The 21,195-nt window shown below is 40.6% G+C and overlaps 1 protein-coding gene across 1 annotated transcript in view; it reads left to right on the top strand.

Annotated features, from left to right (window-relative positions):
- Positions 1-687: 687 nt before the first annotated feature.
- LOC132491586 (olfactory receptor 5C1) overlaps positions 688-21,195 on the top strand; it is a 29,916-nt gene continuing 9,408 nt past the window's right edge. The window contains 1 exon segment of the mRNA XM_060100452.1: positions 688-1,184. Within this exon segment, the coding sequence (XP_059956435.1) occupies positions 688-1,184 (497 nt within the window).

Raw genomic sequence — 21,195 nt, 5'->3', positions numbered from 1 at the left:
TTAGTAAATGTATGTAAAACCCTCAGCACAGTGCTGGTCAGAGTATAGTCCCCCAAATATTCATCATTATTATAAAAGATAGTCTGTGGACTATTCTGGCACCAAGTGGTTTTAAGTGACCACCCATTTCTAGAGTACTGATGAGTTTACAGCTGTAGGTCAATGGTACCCGGCCAGGTTCCCAGGAGGAGTGTGACAAGGTTCCAACAACACCACCTCAGCACTGGAAACAACTGAGACCAGTTTTCAGAGTTTCATCTACTATTTCTGCCACAGTGAAGTATTATGGTTTAGCTCTGTTTCATTGTCATGAACTATCCCAGCATGCTTATAAAAAATCTAGCCGTAGAAGAGAGGGACCTTGCCTTTCTTATTTACAGTTGCATTCTCAGTCCTGAGTAGAGGGCTGGGTTCAGACTCAATGTTCAATAAATAATGGTTGAATGAAACGGGAAACATGATCTTGCCTCTGTGCAATGAAGTCTTGTTGGCTACTTTTGGGTGTGATGTTTTCCTGGATCCAGACTGGGATAGAGCAAAGATGCATGCATCCATAGGTGTGAAAAATTAATAGGAAGGTGGTTAAAAATTCATTGGCTTCTCAGAAAATTGCAGTATGAACTGTATCCGTACTGTTCTTTCTGATATTCCTAACCCTCCTTTATCCCCAGCATATAAAAGCACAGCATGAGACCTGAGAACCAGAGCAGTGCATCCGAGTTCCTCCTCCTGGGGCTCCCCATCTGGCCAGAGCAGCAGGGCGTGTTCTTTGCCCTGTTCCTGGGCATGTACCTAACCACGGTGCTGGGGAATATGCTCATCCTCCTGCTCATCAGGCTGGACTCTCGCCTCCACACCCCCATGTACTTCTTCCTCAGCCACTTGGCCTTCTCTGACGTCTCCTTTTCATCTGTCACTGTCCCAAAGATGTTGATGAACATGCAGACTCAATGCCAATCTATCACATATACAGGGTGCATTTCACAGGTGTATTTCTTTATATTCTTTGGTTGCCTTGACAGCTTTCTTCTCGCAGTGATGTCCTATGACAGGTATGTGGCCGTGTGTCACCCTCTCCACTACACCACCCTCATGAGGGATGAGTTTTGTGTCATCCTAGTGGCTGGGTGCTGGTTCGCCTCTTGTGCCCACGCTCTGTTGCACACCCTCCTCGTGGACCGGTTGTCCTTCTGTGCAGGGACTGTCATCCCCCACTTCTTTTGTGATCTTGCTGCTGTGCTCAAGTCCTCCTGCTCCTATGCCTCCCTCAATGAGTTGCTCATCCTCACTGAAGGGGGATTTATCTTCACACTGCCATTGGGTGGTATTTTGGGCTCCTATATCAGCATGGCAGCCATCATCCTGAAGGTCCTCTCCTTCAAGAGAATCTTCAAAGCCTTGTCTACATGTGGTTCTCACCTGTTTGTAGTGTTTTTATATTATGGGACAATTGCAGGCATTTACTATATCCCTTCATCAGGCAACTCCAAAGACAAGGACATAATTGCTTCTTTGATGTACATGGTGGTCACCCCCATGCTGAACCCCTTCATCTACAGCCTGAGGAATAAGGATATGAAACGTGCTCTTCAGAAAATTTTCAGGACCAAGGACACCCCTTGGTGTCATTAATTCATTCCTTCTCACGGACACTCATGGAGCTGTGAAATATGTCTCCTTTAAAAGTTGTAACGTGGGGCCTCCCTGGTGGCGCAGTGGTTGAGAGTCCGCCTGCCGATGCAGGGGATACGGGTTCGTGCCCCGGTCTGGGAGGATCCCATATGCCGCGGAGCGGCTGGGCCCGTGAGCCATGGCCGCTGGGCCTGCGCATCCAGAGCCTGTGCTCCGCAGCGGGAGAGGCCACAACAGTGAGAGGCCCACATAACGCAAAAAGGAAAAAAAAAAAAAAAAAAAAAAAAAAGTTGTAACGTGGACAAGTCTTATCACTGACACCATTTTTCTCTCAGTCTCATTTTACATTTCCTCTCATCTCTTCCTTCACCTGATGTTTTTTTTCCCCACCTGCTCTCTGAATTCTGTGTATTAATGTTTCTGCAGTGGAATTCCAAATCCTCCTATGATGTTCACAAGCCCGTGAGACTTTTGAACCTACTTCCCTGAGCTTTTAGTTTTCTATCTCCATCTTTTTCTTCAATAGACTTCTCTGTCTGGTACTGATATCAACACATAGTCATATGAATTTTCTTAATACCACCAACCTTCATTTATTTCATGTGTGAGGAATTCAAAGAAGTTACCAAACTGCTTTACCTATGCAATGGTATCGAGCACAGCTGGCATTAATTATGCATTTTAATGTACAATTTATTTAATCCTCAGCACAAGCCTCTTATAAGGGTGCTAACACTTTCCAAATTTGCAGAGAAGCAAAGTAAAGCTCAGAGAGGTCAGGTAAGTAGCTGCCCTAAGACTTAATCTCAGATATGTATGACTTTAAAACCGTGTGTTTAACCAGATTACTTTATTGCCATTATCCTGATCTTTACACTATTTACCAGTTTGGATGTTTTTGTCCTTATATAAAGCATACAGTAAGTACTCTTTTTGTGTTCCACTTTTTTTGTTCAGTATCATTACGGTTAACTCTGTCTCAAGCCTTTATCGTTTTCAAATGGGTCTATATGCCTTAATGTATTCATCCATTCTAGTTTTGAATGACATTTGGATTGTTTCCAGTTTGGGACTTGTCTATACACCTAAGAATGGAGTTTGGGGTTCACAATGAATGCATATTTTCAGCCTTAATAGATAATACCAGAAAGTTAAAGTGTTTGTACCAATCATCCCTGTAATATATGAAAAAGCGTGGTCCACTTCCTCGCCGACACTTATACCACCCATATTTTCCACTGTATACATTCTTATGGGTTTGTAGAAGAACTGTGTTATGGTTTTAATTTGCATTTGTCTGATAACCCCTGTAGTTTATCACCTTTGCCTATGCTTGTTGATCATTTGGGTATCCTCTCTTACAAAAGACCTGTTCCCAGTCCTTTGCTGCTGTTTTACTCGGTAGTCTGCTTTTATAAATTAATTTCCAGGAGTTCTTTAAATATTCTAGTTATGAGTCCTTTGTTGGATATGTGTATGAAGAATTTTTTCTTTCATTATGTAGCTTGCTTGTTCCCTATATTAATATCTTTTGTTGAACAGAAGTTCTAATCTTAATATAATGTATATTTTTCCAATGGAGTTAATTCTATTTGTGTCCTGTTTAAGAAATCTTTGTCTATCCAAAGTTCTTAAAGATATTACTCTAAGATTTTGCCTTTTAATTTTCTTGGTTCATCTTTAATATTTTTTAATATTTGTATTTAAAGTCCACTTGGGTTCACTTTTTAATGTATGTTTTGTTTTGTTTTGTTTTTGCGGTACGCGGGCCTCTCACCATTGTGGCCTCTCCCGTTGCAGAGCACAGGCTCCGGTCGCGCAGGCTCAGCGGCCATGGCTCACGGGGCCCAGCTGCTCCGCGGCATGTGGGACCCTCCCGGACCGGGGCACGAACCCGTGTGCCCTGCATCAGCAGGTGGACTCTCAACCACTGCGCCATCAGGGAAGCCCAGTTTGGATTTTAATTGTATCAGTAGCAGTTTATTTTTCCAAAATAAGAATTGAAACAAAAAGGGCAAATGTTAAGTTTTGTTAAAGTTGACTATTACGTATATGTGTTTCATTGTCTTGGTCTCTATATCTACATTATGAAAATTTCCTATTAAAAGCATAAACAGTAAAGGCAAGGATAACTACTGAAATATAAGAGCATCTTCGTATATTTTCTTTATTCTTTCATAAGGCTAAGCACACCTTTCTAGCTCAAAATAACATCCACCACAGTTAATTCAATCACACACTCAGCATCAGGACATTCAAGCCATTATATCATGGAGAATCCAAAATTAGGTCACATTTACCTTAGAACAGGGAGAACCAGAGATTTAGCTTCCAAACAATTTTCCAAAACCTTATGGAAAAAAAGAAAGATGTCACAATACATGTGCACTATAACTGTCAGACCTACAAGAAACCAATGAGCCAAGAAGTTTCCCTAAATTGTTTTTCCCTAATCTCAGGTATATCCCATGTTTCCAATTACCGTTCCTATTTCTCTGTCTCATCTAGTAAGTTCTATAGTGAGTTTCTGATGGAAGCTCTTTCTTTGGGGACTGATTCTAGAGAATCTGACAGAATGGGGGTCATGATATGGTGTAAATGAAAAAAAAAACTGGTCAGGTGTGAAAAATGGAACATCAGAGTAGGAACAGAAAGGAGGGCTGGTGAGAGAGATTGTTAGGGTGAGGAAAGAGAGGGGAATGGCTGTGAGGACCTAAAGGAGAAAGGATGATGTTAAACAGGATGGATCCAGAGTGAGAGACAGGTTATTGATCAAGAAAGATAAAAATTGGTCAGGGGGAAACAAGATGTAGAATGAAGTCTAGTTTCCCTACCCACACACTCACCTGGCAAGAAAGGACTTCTCTGACCCTGGACTTTGTGACTCCAGCCTTCTGTCAGATTTCAGGGATCTGGCCATGGTGCTGAAGGACAAATCAGTGCATGGGGCTGGAAGTCAGGACTAGGGAGTCGAGGTGAGATTTAGAGATTGTGGGGTCCCTGAGATCTTTCCTCTAGAACCACATGGGGGAAGTCAGGTACAATGCCTGCCATTGCAGGAGCAAGAAAGTATGGACATACTCTCAAGGGAAGTTTAAATGCACCTCAAGTCCCTGGCAACAACTTCATGCCACTGATACTGATAGGATGGGAGACTACTTCATCAATGCCCAGACATCACAAATGGCAGACACTTCTGTCTCATTACCCAAATCATTCACTCGGTCATCACTTTATTTTCTTCCTGTGGAATAATAAGCATGATATAATGGCCCAATATATAGCTCTGGAGCCAAATAAAAGTAAATATAATTCTGAGATCTACCACTTACAAATTCTGTGAATTTGGCAGTTATCTAACATCTCTGAGCTCTAGTCTATTTTTTTTCTAGTCTGTTTATGTATAAAGTGCTAATAACACCAAATTTTTAAATAAATGATTGCTTTAAGGATTAGAATATTATATATAAAGTTCTGTTTATAGTGACTGGAGAAGAGCTGGTTGATGATGTTGTACGTTGACCAAGATGAAAAGTGGACATATTTCTCAAGGACGGAAATGGCTCGGAGGAATATGCGAGGGTAGTGATGACAAAATACCAGTTAATATATGTTGTGTGTTGACTGTGTGACAGACACCATGCTAAGTATTACATGCTTTGTTCATTTTGTGCTCACAATAGCACTTTGGGGTTAGTACTTTGAAAGGCAGAATAGCTTAGCGTTTAGGCTAATAGACTGGAAAGTTATAACCCCACCTCCACCCCCTCACCAACTATGTGATCTTGGGCAAAAATCTTAACCTATATGTACCTCAGTTTTCTCATTGGTAAATGGGGGTAATAACAGTTCATACCTATAAATGAGATTTGTAAAATGCTTAAAACAGGCCTTATACATAGGAAAAAGCACACAAGAATTGCTATTCCTGTTGAATATTTCAAAAGTAGATCTCTGAGGTTCTCCACAGTCTTAATTTAACAAAGATTCAGAACTGGACTGGAATTTAAAATCCCCAATATTAATGCCACCACTAAATGATTTAGTTTCATTTAAACAACATCATATGTCTTTTAATTAGTGTTCTTATTTGAAATGTGTCTACAACACTGGCTAAGTATTACATGCTTATAGGGATGCCATGTAGTAAAAGGCTCAAATAATAATTGTTCTTGTTGCTGCCACCATTACTGCTACAATCACTGTGGGTATTACACAACCAAAGTGGATTCAGGTTTTTCAGATGTTGATAGGATGCATTTTATAAAGCTCAATTCCTCTATTTGACTATGTGCTCCTGGAGGGAAGAGGCTGTGGTTAATTCACCTCTGTATCCAGTGCCTAGCATGGTGTCTGGCACAAAGCAAGCACTCAAGAAAGTGGCTGGATAAATGGCCAACAAGTGACAATCCTTCTCTCATTCACCCTAATTCCTTACCCAATGAAATGTCCTAGCTTGCTTATCATTCTCCAACAGAGTGTTTACCAAGAGTAAATATTGATGGGATTAAGGGTTTTTTTTTCTCATTATTTCCTTTGTTTACACAATCAATTAGCTAACCCATTCTCCAATCTTATCACTAGGCTAATTAAACACCCATAATCCATAAAAAAACAGGGATCAATGTGTTATTATCTTTTATAATAATAAAATATGCTTTCACACAATTTTATGGTGCTTTAATCCTATTCATGTAAGTGAAACAGAACAAACACAGTGATCAGCTGATTAAATCATGGGAGGCAGGGACTCAGGCCTATGTTTGATCTTTGGCAGCAAGTAATGTAATAGACTCTGGAGACCTCTTTTTAGAAGCCTAATTCATGAAATTCCAGAGCTTGTACTCGTATATTTATTTACCATGGCAATTGCAACAAAATAACATAAAAATGAGATCACCCAATTTTGATGTTGTTAAGGAATTCTACATACCATTAAAATGGCTTGTCCCAAAGCAAGCATGAAATAATTGCCCAACATCTTTAATATGTCTATTGAACAATTTAAGTTTAAAGACTAAACTCTTCGAATTGAAACACATTTTATAAGTCCTTAGTGTCAACTTTTTTCAAGTCATTGAAACTTTGATACAGCATTAAGAAAACAATTTAGTGTGACAGAAATTAATTCACAACTTTTACTCTTCTGAATGTATTAGCTTATTAGCAAGAAAAGATCTTTCCTAGTTTGTACATTCCAATTTAAAGAAAAATGGAAACAATTATAAGAACTTTGATTTGTTATGAGTTCACTTTTTTTTTTTTTTTTTTGCAGTACGTGGGCCTCTCACTGCTGTGGCCTCTCCGGCTGCACAGGCTCCGGACGCGCAGGCTCAGCAGCCATGGGCCACGGGCCCAGCCGCTCCGCGGCACGCAGGATCCTCCCGGACCGGGGCACGAACCCATGTCCCCTGCATCGGCAGGCGGACTCCCAACCACTGTGCCACCAGGGAAGTCCCACTTTTTTTTTTAACAAGAGAAAAACAAATTCATTTACATGTGCACTGAGCATACACAGGGGAGAACTCAGAGATGGATACATCAAAGGGATGGTTGGAATTTGGGGTCTGTAGACCTAATTCACTAGGGGAAGGGGAAGGGGAGAAAGGGCACTTATAGAAAAACAAATGACATCTTGGAAAGATCAAAGGGACCTTAGAAGAACCAATGGGGGAAATGTCAGTCTTGTGACAAAGTCTGTTTGGGTGTGATGAGAAGATTACAGTTGCTTTGCAGAAGAAGATTTAGTGACTTTTGAGATCTTTGGGGAGGCTCTGCTTTTAGGCAGATATGGGATTTCAGAAACTAAATGCATTCAGCTCAAAATCATTTTGATGCCCAATCCCAAAGTATTGACATATACACACTACTATATATAAAATAGATCATTAATAAGAACCTGCTGTACAGCACAGAGAACTCTACTCAATACTCTATAATGGCTTATATGGGAAAAGAATCTAAAAAAAAAAAAGAGTGGATATATGTATATGTATAACTGACTCACTTTGCTGTACACCTGAAACTAACACAACACTGTAAATCAACCACACTCCAATCAAAAATTTTTAAAATAAAAATAAGAAGTGAGGGCTTCCCTGGTGGCGCAGTGGTTGAGAGTCTGCCTGCCAATGCAGGGGACACGGGTTCGTGCCCCGGTCCAGGAAGATCCCACATGCCGTGGAGTGGCTAGGCCCGTGAGCCATGGCCGCTGAGCCTGCGTGTCCAGAGCCTGTGCTCCGCAATGGGAGAGGCCACAACAGTGAAAGGCCCGCGTACTGCAAAATAAATAAATAAATAAAAATAAAAAGTGAAAAAAAACCCCAAAAACTAGGGACAAAACAATCATTTTGTTGCCAAAGAAGCCTATTTTGGGGTGGCATATCGGGATCCTTCACAACGTTTCCAGTTCTACTGCTCTCATTTCTGCCTCTTTTTTAATTTCATTAGACTTTTTTTAATTTGGCCATTTTTTTTTTTTTTTTTTTGCGGTACGCAGGCCTCTCACTGTTGTGGCCTCTCCCGTTGCGGAGCACAGGCTCCGGACGCGCAGGCTCAGCAGCCATGGCTCATGGGCCCAGCCACTCCGCAGCATGTGGGATCTTCCCGGACTGGGGCACGAACCCGTGTCCCCTGCATCGGCAGGCGGACTCTCAACCACTGTGCCACCAGGGAAGCCCTGTTTCTAGATTTTTTGATGATGGCCATTCTTACCAGTGTGAGATGATATCTCATTGTAGTTTTGATTTGCATTTCTCTAATGATTAATGATGTTGAGCATTCTTTCATGTGTTTGTTGGCAATCTGTATATCTTCTTTGGAGAAATGTCTATTTAGGTCTTCTGCCCATTTTTGGATTGGGTTGTTTGTTTTTTTGTTATTGAGCTGCATGAGCTGCTTGTAAATTTTGGAGATTAACCCTTTGTCAGTTGCTTCATTTGCAAATATTTTCTCCCATTCTGAGGGTTGTCTTTTCATCTTGTTTATGGTTTCCTTTGCTGTGCAAAAGCATACAGGCCTTTTGTCTCCCTAGGTAGGTTTATTCCTAGATATTTTATTCTTTTTGTTGCAATGGTAAATGGGAGTGTTTCCTTAATTTCTCTTTCAGTTTTTTCATCATTAGTGTCTAGGAATGCAAGAGATTTCTGTGCATTAATTTTGTATCCTGAAACTTTACCAGATTCATTGATTAGCTCTAGTAGTTTTCTGGTGGCATCTTTAGGATTCTCTATGTATAGTATCATGTCATCTGCAAACAGTAACAATTTTACTTCTCCTTTTCCAAATTGTATTCCTTTTATTCCTTTTTCTTCTCTGGTTGCCGTGGCTAGGACTTCCAAAACTATGTTGAATAATAGTTGTGAGAGTGGACATCGTTGTCTTGTTCCTGCTTTTAGAGGAAATGTTTTCAGTTTTTCACCATTGAGAATGATGTTTGCTGTGGGTTTCTCGTACATGGCCTTTATTATGTTGAGGTAGGTTCCCTCTATGCCCACTTTCTGGAGAGTTTTGTATCATAAATGGGTGTTGAATTTTGTCAAAACCTTTTTCTGCATCTACTGAGATGATCATATGGTTTTTACTCTTCAATTTGTTAATATGATGTATCACATTGATTGATTTGCATATATTGAAGAATCCTTGCATCCCTGGGATAACTCCCACTTGATCATGGTGTATGATCCCTTTAATGTGTTGTTGGATTCTGTTTGCTAGTACTTTGTTGAGGATTTTTGCTTCTATATTCATCAGTGATATTGGTCTGTAATTTTCTTTTTTTGTAGTTTCTTTGTCTGGTTTTGGTATCAGGGTGATGGTGGTCTCATAGAATGAGTTTGGGAGTGTTCCTTCCTCTGCAATTTTTTGGAAGAGTTTAAGAAGGATGGATGTTAGCTCTTTCCTAAATGTTTGATAGAATTCACCTGTGAATCCATCTGGTCCTGGACTTCTGTTTGTTGGAAGATTTTTAATCACAGTTTCAATTTCATTACTTGTGATTGGTCTGTTCATATTTTCTGTTTCTTCCTGGTTCAGTGTTGGAAGGTTATACCTTTCTAAGAATGTGTCCATTTCTTCCAAGTTGTCCATTTTATTGGCATAGAGTTGCTTGTAGTAGTCTCTTAGGATTCTTTGTATTTCTGCGGTGTCTGTTATAATTTCTCCTTTTTCATTTCTACTTTTATTGATTTGAGTCCTCTCCCTCTTTTTCTTGATGAGTCTGGCTAATGGTTTATCACTTTTGTTTATCTTCTCAGAGAACCAGCTTTTAGTTTTATTGATCTTTGCTATTGTTTTCTTTGCTTCTATTTCATTTATTTCTGCTCTGATCTTTATGATTTCTTTCCTGCTGCTAACTTTGGGTTTTGTTTGTTCTTCTTTCTCTAGTTCCATTAGGTGTAAGGTTAGATTGTTTATTTGAGATTTTTCTTATTTCTTGAGGTCGGCTTGTATATCTATAAAATTCCCTCTTAGAACGGCTTTTGCTGCATCCCATAGGTTTTGGATCATCGTGTTTTCATTGTCATTTGTCTCTAGGTATTTTTTGATTTCCTCTTTTATTTCTTCAGTGATCTCTTGGTTATTTAATAACATATTGTTTAGCTTCCATGTGTTTGTGTTTTTTACGGTTTTTCCCCTGTAATTCATTTCTAATCTCATAGTGTTGTGGTCAGAAAAGATGCTTGATATGATTTCAATTTTCTGAAGTTTACTGAGGCTTTATTTGTGACCCAAGATGTGATCTATCCTGGAGAATGTTCACTGTGCATTTGAGAAGAAAGTGTAATCTGCTGTTTTGGGATGGAATGTCCTATAAATATCAGTTAAATCTATCTAGTCTATTGTGTCATTTAAAGCTTGTATTTCCTTATTAAATTTCTGTTTGGATGATCTGTCCATTGGTGTAAGTGAGATGTTAAAGTCCCCCACTATTATTGTGTTACTGTTGACTTCTTCTTTTATAGCTGTTAGCAGTTGCCTTCTGTATTGAGATGCTCCTAGGTTTGGTGTATATATATTTATAATTGTTATATCTTCTTCTTGGATTGATCCCTTGATTATTATCTAGTGTCCTTCCTTGTCTCTTGTAACATTCTTTATTTTAAAGTCTCTTTTATCTGATACGAGTATTGCCACTCCAGCTTTCTTTTGATTTCCATTTGCATGGAATATCTTTTTCCATCCCCTCACTTTCAGTCTGTATGTGTCCTTAGGTCTGAAGTGGGTCTCTTGTAGACAGCATATAGATGGGTCTTGTTTTTGTATCCATTCAGCAAGCCTATGTCTTTTGGTTAGAGCATTTAATCCATTCATGTTTAAGGTAATTATCGATATGTATGTTCCTATGACCATTTTCTTAATTGTTTTGGGTTTGGTTTTTTTTTTTTTTTCTTTCTTTTTTTTCTTTTTTTTTTTTTCTTTTTGCGGTATGTGGGCCTCTCACTGTTGTGGCCTCTCCCGTTGCGGAGCACAGGCTCCGGACGCGCAGGCCCAGCGGCCATGGCTCACGGGCCCAGCCGCTCCGCGGCATATGGGATCCTCCCAGACCGGGGCACGAACCCGTATCCCCTGCATCGGCAGGCGGACTCTCAACCACTGCGCCACCAGGGAGGCCCTTGGGTTTGTTTTTGTAGGTCCTTTTCTTGTCTTGTGTTTCCCACTTAGAGAAGTTCCTTTAGCATTTGTTGTAGAGCTGGTTTGGTGGTGCTGAATTTTCTTGGCTTTTGCTTGTCTGTAAAGCTTTTGATTTCTCCATCGAATCTGAATGAGATCCTTGCCGGGTAGAGTAATCTTGGCTGTAGGTTCTTCCCTTTCATCACTTTAAGTATATCATGCCACTCCCTTCTGGCTTGTAGAGTTTCTGCTGAGAAATCAGCTGTTAACCTTATGGGAGTTCCCTTGTATGTTATTTGTCATTTTTCCCTTGGTGCTTTCAATAATTTTTCTTTGTCTTTAATTTTTGCCAATTTGATTACTATGTGTCTCGGCATGTTTCTCCTTGGGTTTATCCTGTATGGGATTCTCTGTGCTTCCTGGACTTTGGTGGTTATTTCCTTTCCCATGTTAGGGAAGTTTTCGACTATAATCTCTTCAAATATTTTCTCTGGTCCTTTCTCTCTCTCTCTTCTCCTTCTGGGACCCCTATAATGTGAATATTGTTGCGTTTGATGTTGTCCCAGAGATCTCTTAGGCTGTCTTCATTTCTTTTTATTCTTTTTTCTTTAGTCTGTTCCACAGCAGTGAATTCCACCATTCTGTCTTCCAGGTCACTTACCGGTTCTTCTGCCTCAGTTATTCTACTATTGATTCCTTCTAGTGTATTTTTCATTTCAGTTATTGTATTGTTCATCTCTGTTTGTTTGTTCTTTAATTCTTTTAGGTCTTTGTTAAACATTTCTTGCATCTTCTTCATCTTTGCCTCCATTCTTTTTCCGAGGTCCTGGATCACCTTCACTATCATTATTCTGAATTCTTTTTCTGGAAGGTTGCCTATCTCCACTTCATTTAGTTGTTTTTCTGGGGTTTTATCTTGTTCCTTCATCTGGTACATAGCCCTCTGCCTTTTCATCTTGTCTATCTTTCTGTCAATGTGGTTTTTGTTCCACAGGCTGCAGGATTGTAGTTCTTGCTTCTGCTGTCTGCCCTCTGGTGGATGAGGCTATCTAAGAGGCTTGTGTAAGTTTCCTGATGGGAGGGACTGGTGGTGGGTAGAGCTGACTGTTGCTCTGGTGGGCAGAGCTCAGTAAAACTTTAATACGGTTGAGCGCTGATGGGTGGGGCTGGGTTCCCTCCTTGCTGGTTGTTTGGCCTGAGGCAACCCAACACTGGAGCCTAGCTGAGCTCTTTGGTGAGGCTAATTGCGGACTCTGGGAGGGCTCACGCCAAGGAGTACTTTCCAGAACTTCTGCTGGCAGTGTCCTTGTCCCCACGGTATGACACAGCCACCCCCCACCTCTGCAGGAGACCCTCCAATACTAGCAGGTAGGTCTGGTTCAGTCTCCCCTAGGGTCACTGCTCCTTCCCCTGGGTCCCGATGTGCACACTACTTTGTGTGTGCCCTCCAAGAGTGCAGTCTCTGTTTACCCCAGTCCTGTCGAAGTCCTGCAACCAAATCCCAGCAGCCTTCAAAGTCTGATTCTCTAGGAATTCCTCCTCCCATTGCCGGACCCCCAGGTTGGGAAGCCTGACATGGGGCTCAGAACCTTCACTCCAGTGGGTGGACTTCTGTGGCATAAGTGTTCTCCAGTCTGTGAGTCACCCACCCAGCAGTTATGGGATTTGATTTTACTGTGATTGTGCCCCTCCTACCATCTCATTGTGGCTTCTCCTTTGTCTTTGGATGTGGGGTATCTTTTTTGGTGAGTTTCAGTGTCTTCCTGTTGATGATTGTCCAGTAGCAAGTTGTGATTCTGGTGTTCTTACGAGAGGGAGTGAGAGCACATCCTTCTACTCTGCCATCTTGGTTCAGGGCCTGGGAGAATCTATTCTTAGTCTATTTCCTTTGAGCCATCTAGTCCATTGTAGGAATTTATCAGATACCTCACAGAATTTTTACTCCATGACACCTTAATCAATTCAGAGGGTTCAGTAATTGGTACACCTGTAATTTAACTTTCCCACATATGTGAATGTTAATTGGCCTTTGTTTCACCAAGACTTCCTTAGTTATGTTTCACTGTTTGATGTTGAAAGCATTTGTCTCATGCATCCCTATCAAGCCTCTGAGTTCATCCATTATTTCTATCCCTTTCCAGACCTATTTACAAATTGGCCAAATCTTTTCTGACTTCAACTCGTTCTTATAATACTTTTTCAAAAGCAGCCAATATCCACCAACATATGCTAGTAACATTCAGATGCCTGAGTTTTTCCTCTAGAGCTCGAAGTTCATTAGTAATATGATCTGCTTCTCAAGTTGTCAATGGCAAAAGTTTTACCAAATATTTCACCATAATCTGTATTGACGTATTTCCATTCTCCAATAACAACTTCCCTACATCCCCTACCCTTCCCCTAAACCTTACTTTTTAGGTTTTGGTTATGTGTACCATTCCCATTCTAGACACAAATTCTACATCAATAAAGATCAGCTCCGTGCTTTGTGACCACCTAGAGGGGTGGGATAGGGAGGGCGGGAGGGAGAGTCAAGAAGGAGGAGATATGGGGATATATGTATATGTATAGCTGATTCACTTTGTTATACAGCAGCAACTAACACACCATTGTAAAGCAATTATACTCCAATAAAGATGTTAAAAAGAAAGATAGACTAGATCATTCTGCAATAACAAACAGACCCAAAGTAGCAATGAATTAAAACTATAGAGTTTGTTTTCCAGTCACTCTGTAAATTCCCTGAAGGTTGATAGAAGGACTCTGCTTTGCATAAGCCTTGATTGGCAGTACAGGCTGACAATGCCTCCATGCAGAATGTTGCTTGTTACAAAGACAGGAAAGAAGGAGTATGGCAAATTGCATCCTAGATCTTAAACTCCCACCTATAAGCAAAACACATAATTTCCACTTTAACTTCATTGCCAAAGTAAGTCTCATGGCCACATCTAATTTCAAAGGCATGGACAAGTACAATCCTGCCATGTGCCTGGAAAGAGAGGGAACTGAAATGTTTGTGAACAGCCAAAAACAAAAATACCACATTTATTAGTTAAGAGTTTGGTACTGGGTAATGAATAGAGAGACACAAGAAGGCAAAAAATAGAAAGTCTAAATATAATCACAAATGAATGTGAGAATTCAGCATATAATCAAGGTGCACTTCAAATCAATTGGAAAAGATGAATTATACAAGGAATGGTGTTTTCATAACTCAATAAATACATTTAAATCTCAACCTCACTCCTGAAACCAAAATCAATTTTGAAGAGATAAAAGATTAACATATAAAAAAATGTGGGGGCTTCCCTGGTGGCACAGTGGTTAAGAGTTCGCCTCCCAATGCAGGGGACACAGGTTCAAGCCCCGGTCTGGGAAGATCCCACATGCCGCAGGATGCCCATGCAACTAAGCCCGTGCACCACAACTACTGAGCCCACGTGCCACAACTACTGAAGCCCGCATGCCTAGACCCCATGCTCCGCAACAAGAGAAGCCACCGCAATGAGAAGCCCGCACACCGCAACAAAAAGCAGCCCCTGCTCACTGCAACTAGAGCAGCAACGAAGACCCAATGCAGCCAAAAATAAATAAATAAATTTATATTAAAAAAATGTGAGGGGCCTCCCTGGTGGTGCAAGTGGTTGAGAGTCCGCCTGCCGATGCAGGGGATACGGGTTCGTGCCCCGGTCTGGGAGGATCCCATATGCCGCGGAGCGGCTGGGCCCGTGAGCCATGGCCGCTGAGCCTGCGCGTCCGGAGCCTGTGCTCCGCAACGGGGGAGGCCACAACAGTGAGAGGCCCGCATACCGCAAAAAAAAAAAAAAAAAAAAAAAATGTGAAATCATAACAGCATTAAAATAAAACATAAGTCATGTTAAATAAGTTTTGGTGCATATATAAGCACCCAAATCACAAAGAAAAAGTTATAAGCACAAAGAAGAATTCAGAAACAAATTTTAAAATAAACTTCATGTTCATTACATAAAAATTTAATATTCCCATATGGCAAAAAACATATACCTTTAATAAATGAGAAAAAATAAACTGTGGAAAATATTTGCAATGCATATGGCAAATAAAAGGCATATTTTAATATATAAAGTACTGAGTACAAGATTTACAATCTAATAAAACAAGGGCAAAGGATATAAGCAGATAATCTACAATAAAGGAAATTTAAATGGCTTTTAGAATTAAAATATGCTTAAAATATGTGCAGTGACTAGCTATTTTAGATTATTATATCAAAAAACATCAAAATATATGATAGTATCCTGACCTCTTCAAGAGCTGGGAAATCAATGAATACATACATTGTTTTGTTTTGTTTTTTAACATCTTTATTGGAGTATAATTGCTTTACAATGATGTGTTAGTTTCTGCTTTATAACAAAGTGAATCAGCTATACATATCATATATCCCCATATCTCTTCCCTCTTGCATCTCCCTCCCTCCCACCCTCCCTATCCCGCCCCTCTAGGTGGTCACAAAGCACTGAGCTGATCTCCCTGTGCTATGTGGTTGCTTCCCACTAGCTATCTATTTTACATTTGGTAGTGTATATATGTCCACGCCACTCTCTCACTTCGTCCCAGCTTACCCTTCCCCCTCCCCGTGTCCTCAAGTCCATTCTCTACCTCTGCATCTTTATTCCTGTCCTGCCCCTAGGTTCTTCAGAACCTTTTTTTTTTTTTTTTTTTTAGATTCCATATATATGTGTTAGCATACGGTATTTATTTTTCTCTTTCTGTTAAGTCCTTTTCATATTAAACATTTAAACTTTACATTTGCCTACTCACAGTGCAAACTTTCCTCAATCACATTTTTGTCCTTCAGTTTTCTTATTGATTTTTTTTGACATAAATGGGTTTTCAATTTACATATATGAAACCAATAAAAAAAAATCCTGGGACTTCCCTGGTGGCTCAGTGGTTAGGACTCGGCACTTTCACTGCTGAGGGCTCAGGTTCAATCCTTGGTCAGGGAACTAAGATCCTGCAAGCCCTGAGGCATGGCACAAAAAAAAAAAAAAAAAAAAAAAAAAAATTCCTCCTTGTGACTCTTCAGCCACTGTTATCTTTGGAAAATGCTTCTCTATGTGGAGTTCATGTGCATAATAAATTGGTTTTTTTCCTACTTCAGTATATGTTATTTTTTAATAACAGTATTATTGAGATATAGTTCATATACCATAAAATTCATTTTTAAAGTCTATAATTCAGTGGCTTTTAGTATGCAGTGTGTTATTCTTTTACTGAAACAATCTATTACTTTAGAATGATATTAAATATTGAAGTGGCTCTCTCCCTCACATCTCTCACCCTCTCCAAGAGTTTCCTCTCCATTTCCTGTCCCATAATTATTAAAAAATAGGATGCTGACTATGTCTGAGCCCTCACTCACTGATATATACCACACATATTTTCCCTCAGGGCCTTTCCTTTTAGTATTTTTCCCTATGTGGCACGTTCCTCCACTCCAGGCCTACCCAGGGTAAGGCTCATGTCATCTTCAAAAAGTATCCTCTCACACCAGTCCACTCTAATCACCTGGACATTATCTGTTTTTCTTGTGAGTGTCACTATCCCTTTATCTAGTCTTCCTATTCCTGCCCTTCTTAGATCAAGAATGACGCAAAGATGGATACTCTTGCCACTTCTATTCAACATTGTACTAGAGGTTCCAGCCAGCACGATTAAGTAAGAAAAGGAAATAGAAGACAACCAGACTGTAAAGAAAGAAGTAAAACTACTTCTACTTGCAAATGACAGATGCTGTATACGTTTGAACTCCTAAAAAATCAACCAAAAAAAAACCTATTAGAAATAATAAACTATTTGAATTCAGTGCAATCCCTATCAAAATTTCAGCTATCGTTTTTGCAGAAAATGATAAGCTGATTCTAAAATTCACATGGAAATGCAAGGGAACCAGAATAACCAATATATTCTTGAAAAAGAAGAGCAAAGTCAGAAGACTCACACTTCCTGATTTCTAAACTTACAACAAGCTCTGGAACCCGTGCACCACAACTACAGAGCCCACATGCCCTGGAGCCTGTGCCCCACAACTAGAGAAGAGAAAAACCCACATGCCACAACTACAGAGAAGCCCACACACCACAACGAAGAGCCCGCGCACCGCAATGAAAGATCCTGCATGCCTCAACGAAGATCCCAAATGCTGCAACTAAGACATGATGCAGCCAAAAATAAAATAAATAAATAAATAAATAAAAACTTACAACAAAACTGCAGTAATTAAGACAATGCCGTACTTCATATGAAAAGATGCTCAACATCACTAGTCATCAGGGAATACAAATCAAAATCACAATGAGATATCACTTCACACCTGTCAGAATGGCTATCATCAAAAAGAACACAAATAACAAATGTTGGTGAGGATATGGAGAAAAGGGAACCCTCCTACACTGTTGGTGGGAATGTAAATTGGTGCAGCCACTATGGAAGACAGTATGGAGGTTTCTCAAAAAACTGAAAATAGAACTACCATATGACCCAGCAATTCCACTTTGGATATATATACAAAAAACCCAAAACCACTAATTTGAAAAGATACATGCACCCTAATGTTCATAGCAGCATTATTTACAATTGCCAAGATATGGAAGCAACCTAAGTGTCCATCAACAGATGAATGGATAAAGATGTGGTACACACACACACACACACACACACACACAATGGACTACTACTCAGCCATTAAAAAGAATGAAATTTGCAGCAACATGGATGGTCTTGGAGGGCCTTATGCTAAGTAAAATAAGTCAGACAGAGAAAGACAAATATCGTATGATATCACTTATATGTGGAATCTAAAAAAATACAACAAACTAGTGAATATAACAAAAAGAAGCAGGGACTTCCCTGATGGCACAGTGGTTAAGAATCCACCTGTCAATGCAGGGGACACAGGTTCGATCCCTGGTCCAGGAAGGTCCCACATGCCGTGGAGCAAATAAGCCCGCATGCCACAACTACTGAAGCCCGCTTGCCTAGACCCTGCACTCCACAACAAGAGAAGTCACTGCAGTGAGAAGCTCAGGCACCACAACAAAGAACAGCCCCTGCTCACCTCAACTAGAGAAAGCCTGCACGCAGCAACAAAGACCCAATGCGGCCAAAAATAAATAAATAAAAGAAAGGAAGAAAGAAAGAAAGAAGCAGACTCACAGATATAAAGAACAAATTAGGGCCTCCCTGGTGGCGCAGTGCTTGAGAGTCCGCCTGCCGATGCAGGGGATACGGGTTCGTGCCCCGGTCTGGGAGGATCCCATATGCCGCGGAGCGGCTGGGCCCGTGAGCCATGGCCGCTGAGCCTGCGCATCCGGAGCCTGTGCTCCGCAACGGGAGAGGCCACAACAGTGAGAGGCCCGCATACGGCAAAAAAAAAAAAAAAAAAAAAAAAAAAGAACAAATTAGCGGTTACCAGTGGGGAGAGGGAAGGGGGGAGGGGCAAGATAAGGGTAGGGGATCAAGAGGTACACATTATTAGGTATAAAAAAAGCTACAAGGATATGTTGTACAACATGGGAATATAGCTAATATTTTATAACTATAAATGGAGTATAACCTTTAAAAATTGTGAATCACTATAGTGTACATCTGTAACATATAATATTGTACGGCAACTATACTTCAATTAAGAAAAAGACAATGCCATTCTAGCATAAGGTTAGACATATAGATCAAAGGAATACAATTGAGGGTCAACAAATAAACCTTCACATTTATGGTCAAGTTATTTTCAATAAGGCTGCCAGTACAATTAAATGGGGAAAGAATAGTGTTTTCAACAAATAGTGCTGGGCCGACTGGACACCAAAATGCAAAAGAATGAAGCTGAACCTTTACCTCACACATACAAAAATTAACTCAATGTGAAAGCTAAAACTACAAAATGTTTAGAAGAAAGTGTGGGAATGAATCTTTGTGACCTTAGATTAGGCAATGGTTTCTTAGGTATGACACCAAAAGCATAAGCAGTAATAGAAAAAAAAATGTGGATAAATGGGACTTTATCAAAATCACCAGGTTTTGTACTTCAAAAGATACCATCAAGAGAATGAATAGACAACCCACTGAAAGGTAGAAAATATATGCAAATCACATACTGATAAGATATTTGTATAAGAATATATAAAGGACTCTTTCAATTCAACAATAAGAAGACTAATAACCCAATTTTAAAATGCACAAAGGATTTAAATAGACACTTCTCCAAATAAATGATACAAACGGCCAATTAGCACATGAAAAATATTCAACATCATTGCTTATCAGAGAAGTGCAAATCAAAACCACAAGGAGATGCCACTTCACTTCCACTAGGATGGTTAAATCATTTTTTTAATGGACAATATCAAAATGTTGGCAAGGCATGAGAGAAGGGTGAACGCTTCTGCATTGGCAGTAAGATTGTAAAATAATGCAGCCACTTTGGAAAATGTTGGCAGTTTCTCAAACTTACACATAGAGTTACCATATGACCCAGCAATTCCATTCCTAGGTATATAACTAAGAAAACCTATGTCCACACAAAAGCCTGTACGTGAATGTTCATAGTAGCATTATTCATAATAACCAAAGAACAGAAACAATCTGAAAATACATGTTTAACATTTTCTGTTAACTATAGCATCAGTTCAGGGTCTACGATAAACAAACACCAAAACATAATTAGATAGCAGAAAAAATATATTAGGGGAGATGATTGTGAAAGATAAAGGGGAATAGGAAGGTCACCCACACACAAGCCCCCCCACCCCACCCCCACCCCTCACCCCCCGCTTATAGAAAGCATAGTTCACCTGTCACAGAGGAGAGGGGCAGGAATCCCCTGAATAAGCAGGGGGAATTACTTGTAAGGCTTGTCCTGGTGGTCACAAGTACATCTCCACCCCACACCAGTCAGGATCTTAAAAGCTTATACAGAGGCCTTCAGTGGGTTCAGACACCCATGCCATTCAGATGGTCTCAACAGCACACTGTTCTCTCAATGTTCTCTTGAAAATGGCTCCCACGTGGGCACCCCTCCGCTCCATCCCGTGGGCAGAGTGTATATTTCAAGGACAGAGGAAGGGGTGAGGTGCCTCCAATCAGCCAGGTCCGACTCACAGGTCAATCATAAGCCAAGTCTTCTCCGTGACCTCCCGCAATGTAACTGAACAGGACCTCCTGGGACAGATCCCCAGCCTGCCACGTCCTCCGCCTACCTCTTGTCTGTAGAAAAACTTTAGCCTCCTAGGCCTTCCTCGAGTTCCGAAGAATAAATTTCATCAGAGAAGTGAGAAAATGCAGAAATAAAACAGTCAAACCAGACAAAGTAATAATAATTTAGCCATTAAACAAAGTCAAGGACCTTTATTTCCTCCTGAAGGGCTATAGATAACACTCTGAGCCATGTCCTTTGAGCTGTTTTGCAGATACTGAAGCCCCCGCCAGGTGGAAGAAGTTAACTGCATGCTGCCCACAAGCACGTAGACCCCAGACGGGTTGGAACCAGAAGGTTGATGATGTTTACTCCCAATTACCTCACCACCAACCAATCAGAAGAATGTCCACGAGCTGATCACACACCCCGCGACACCTCTCCCTCACCCTGCTTTTAAAAACCTTTCCCTGAAAGCCATCACAGAGTTCAGGTTTTTTGAGCGTTAGCTAAATACCTTGAACCATTTGCAAGGGTTCAGCAAGGGGTTTCACTGGCATGGGGGTGGCTATTTGGCTGCTTTGGAGGCAGATATCACAGCAATAGTATAGGCACATGCAAGGGAAAACACAGTTTAAGATAATGATTCCCGGGCCTCCCTGGTGGCGCAGTGGTTAAGAGTCCGCCTGCCGATGCAGGGAATACGGGTTCGTGCCCCGGTCTGGGAGGATCCCATATGCCGCAGAGCGGCTGGGCCCGTGAGCCATGGCCGC

This window comes from Mesoplodon densirostris, chromosome 6 (assembly GCF_025265405.1).
Source record: "Mesoplodon densirostris isolate mMesDen1 chromosome 6, mMesDen1 primary haplotype, whole genome shotgun sequence".
NCBI lineage: Eukaryota > Metazoa > Chordata > Mammalia > Artiodactyla > Ziphiidae > Mesoplodon > Mesoplodon densirostris.
Note: the sequence above shows the minus strand (reverse complement) of the source record. Positions and strands in the feature narration are given on the sequence as shown.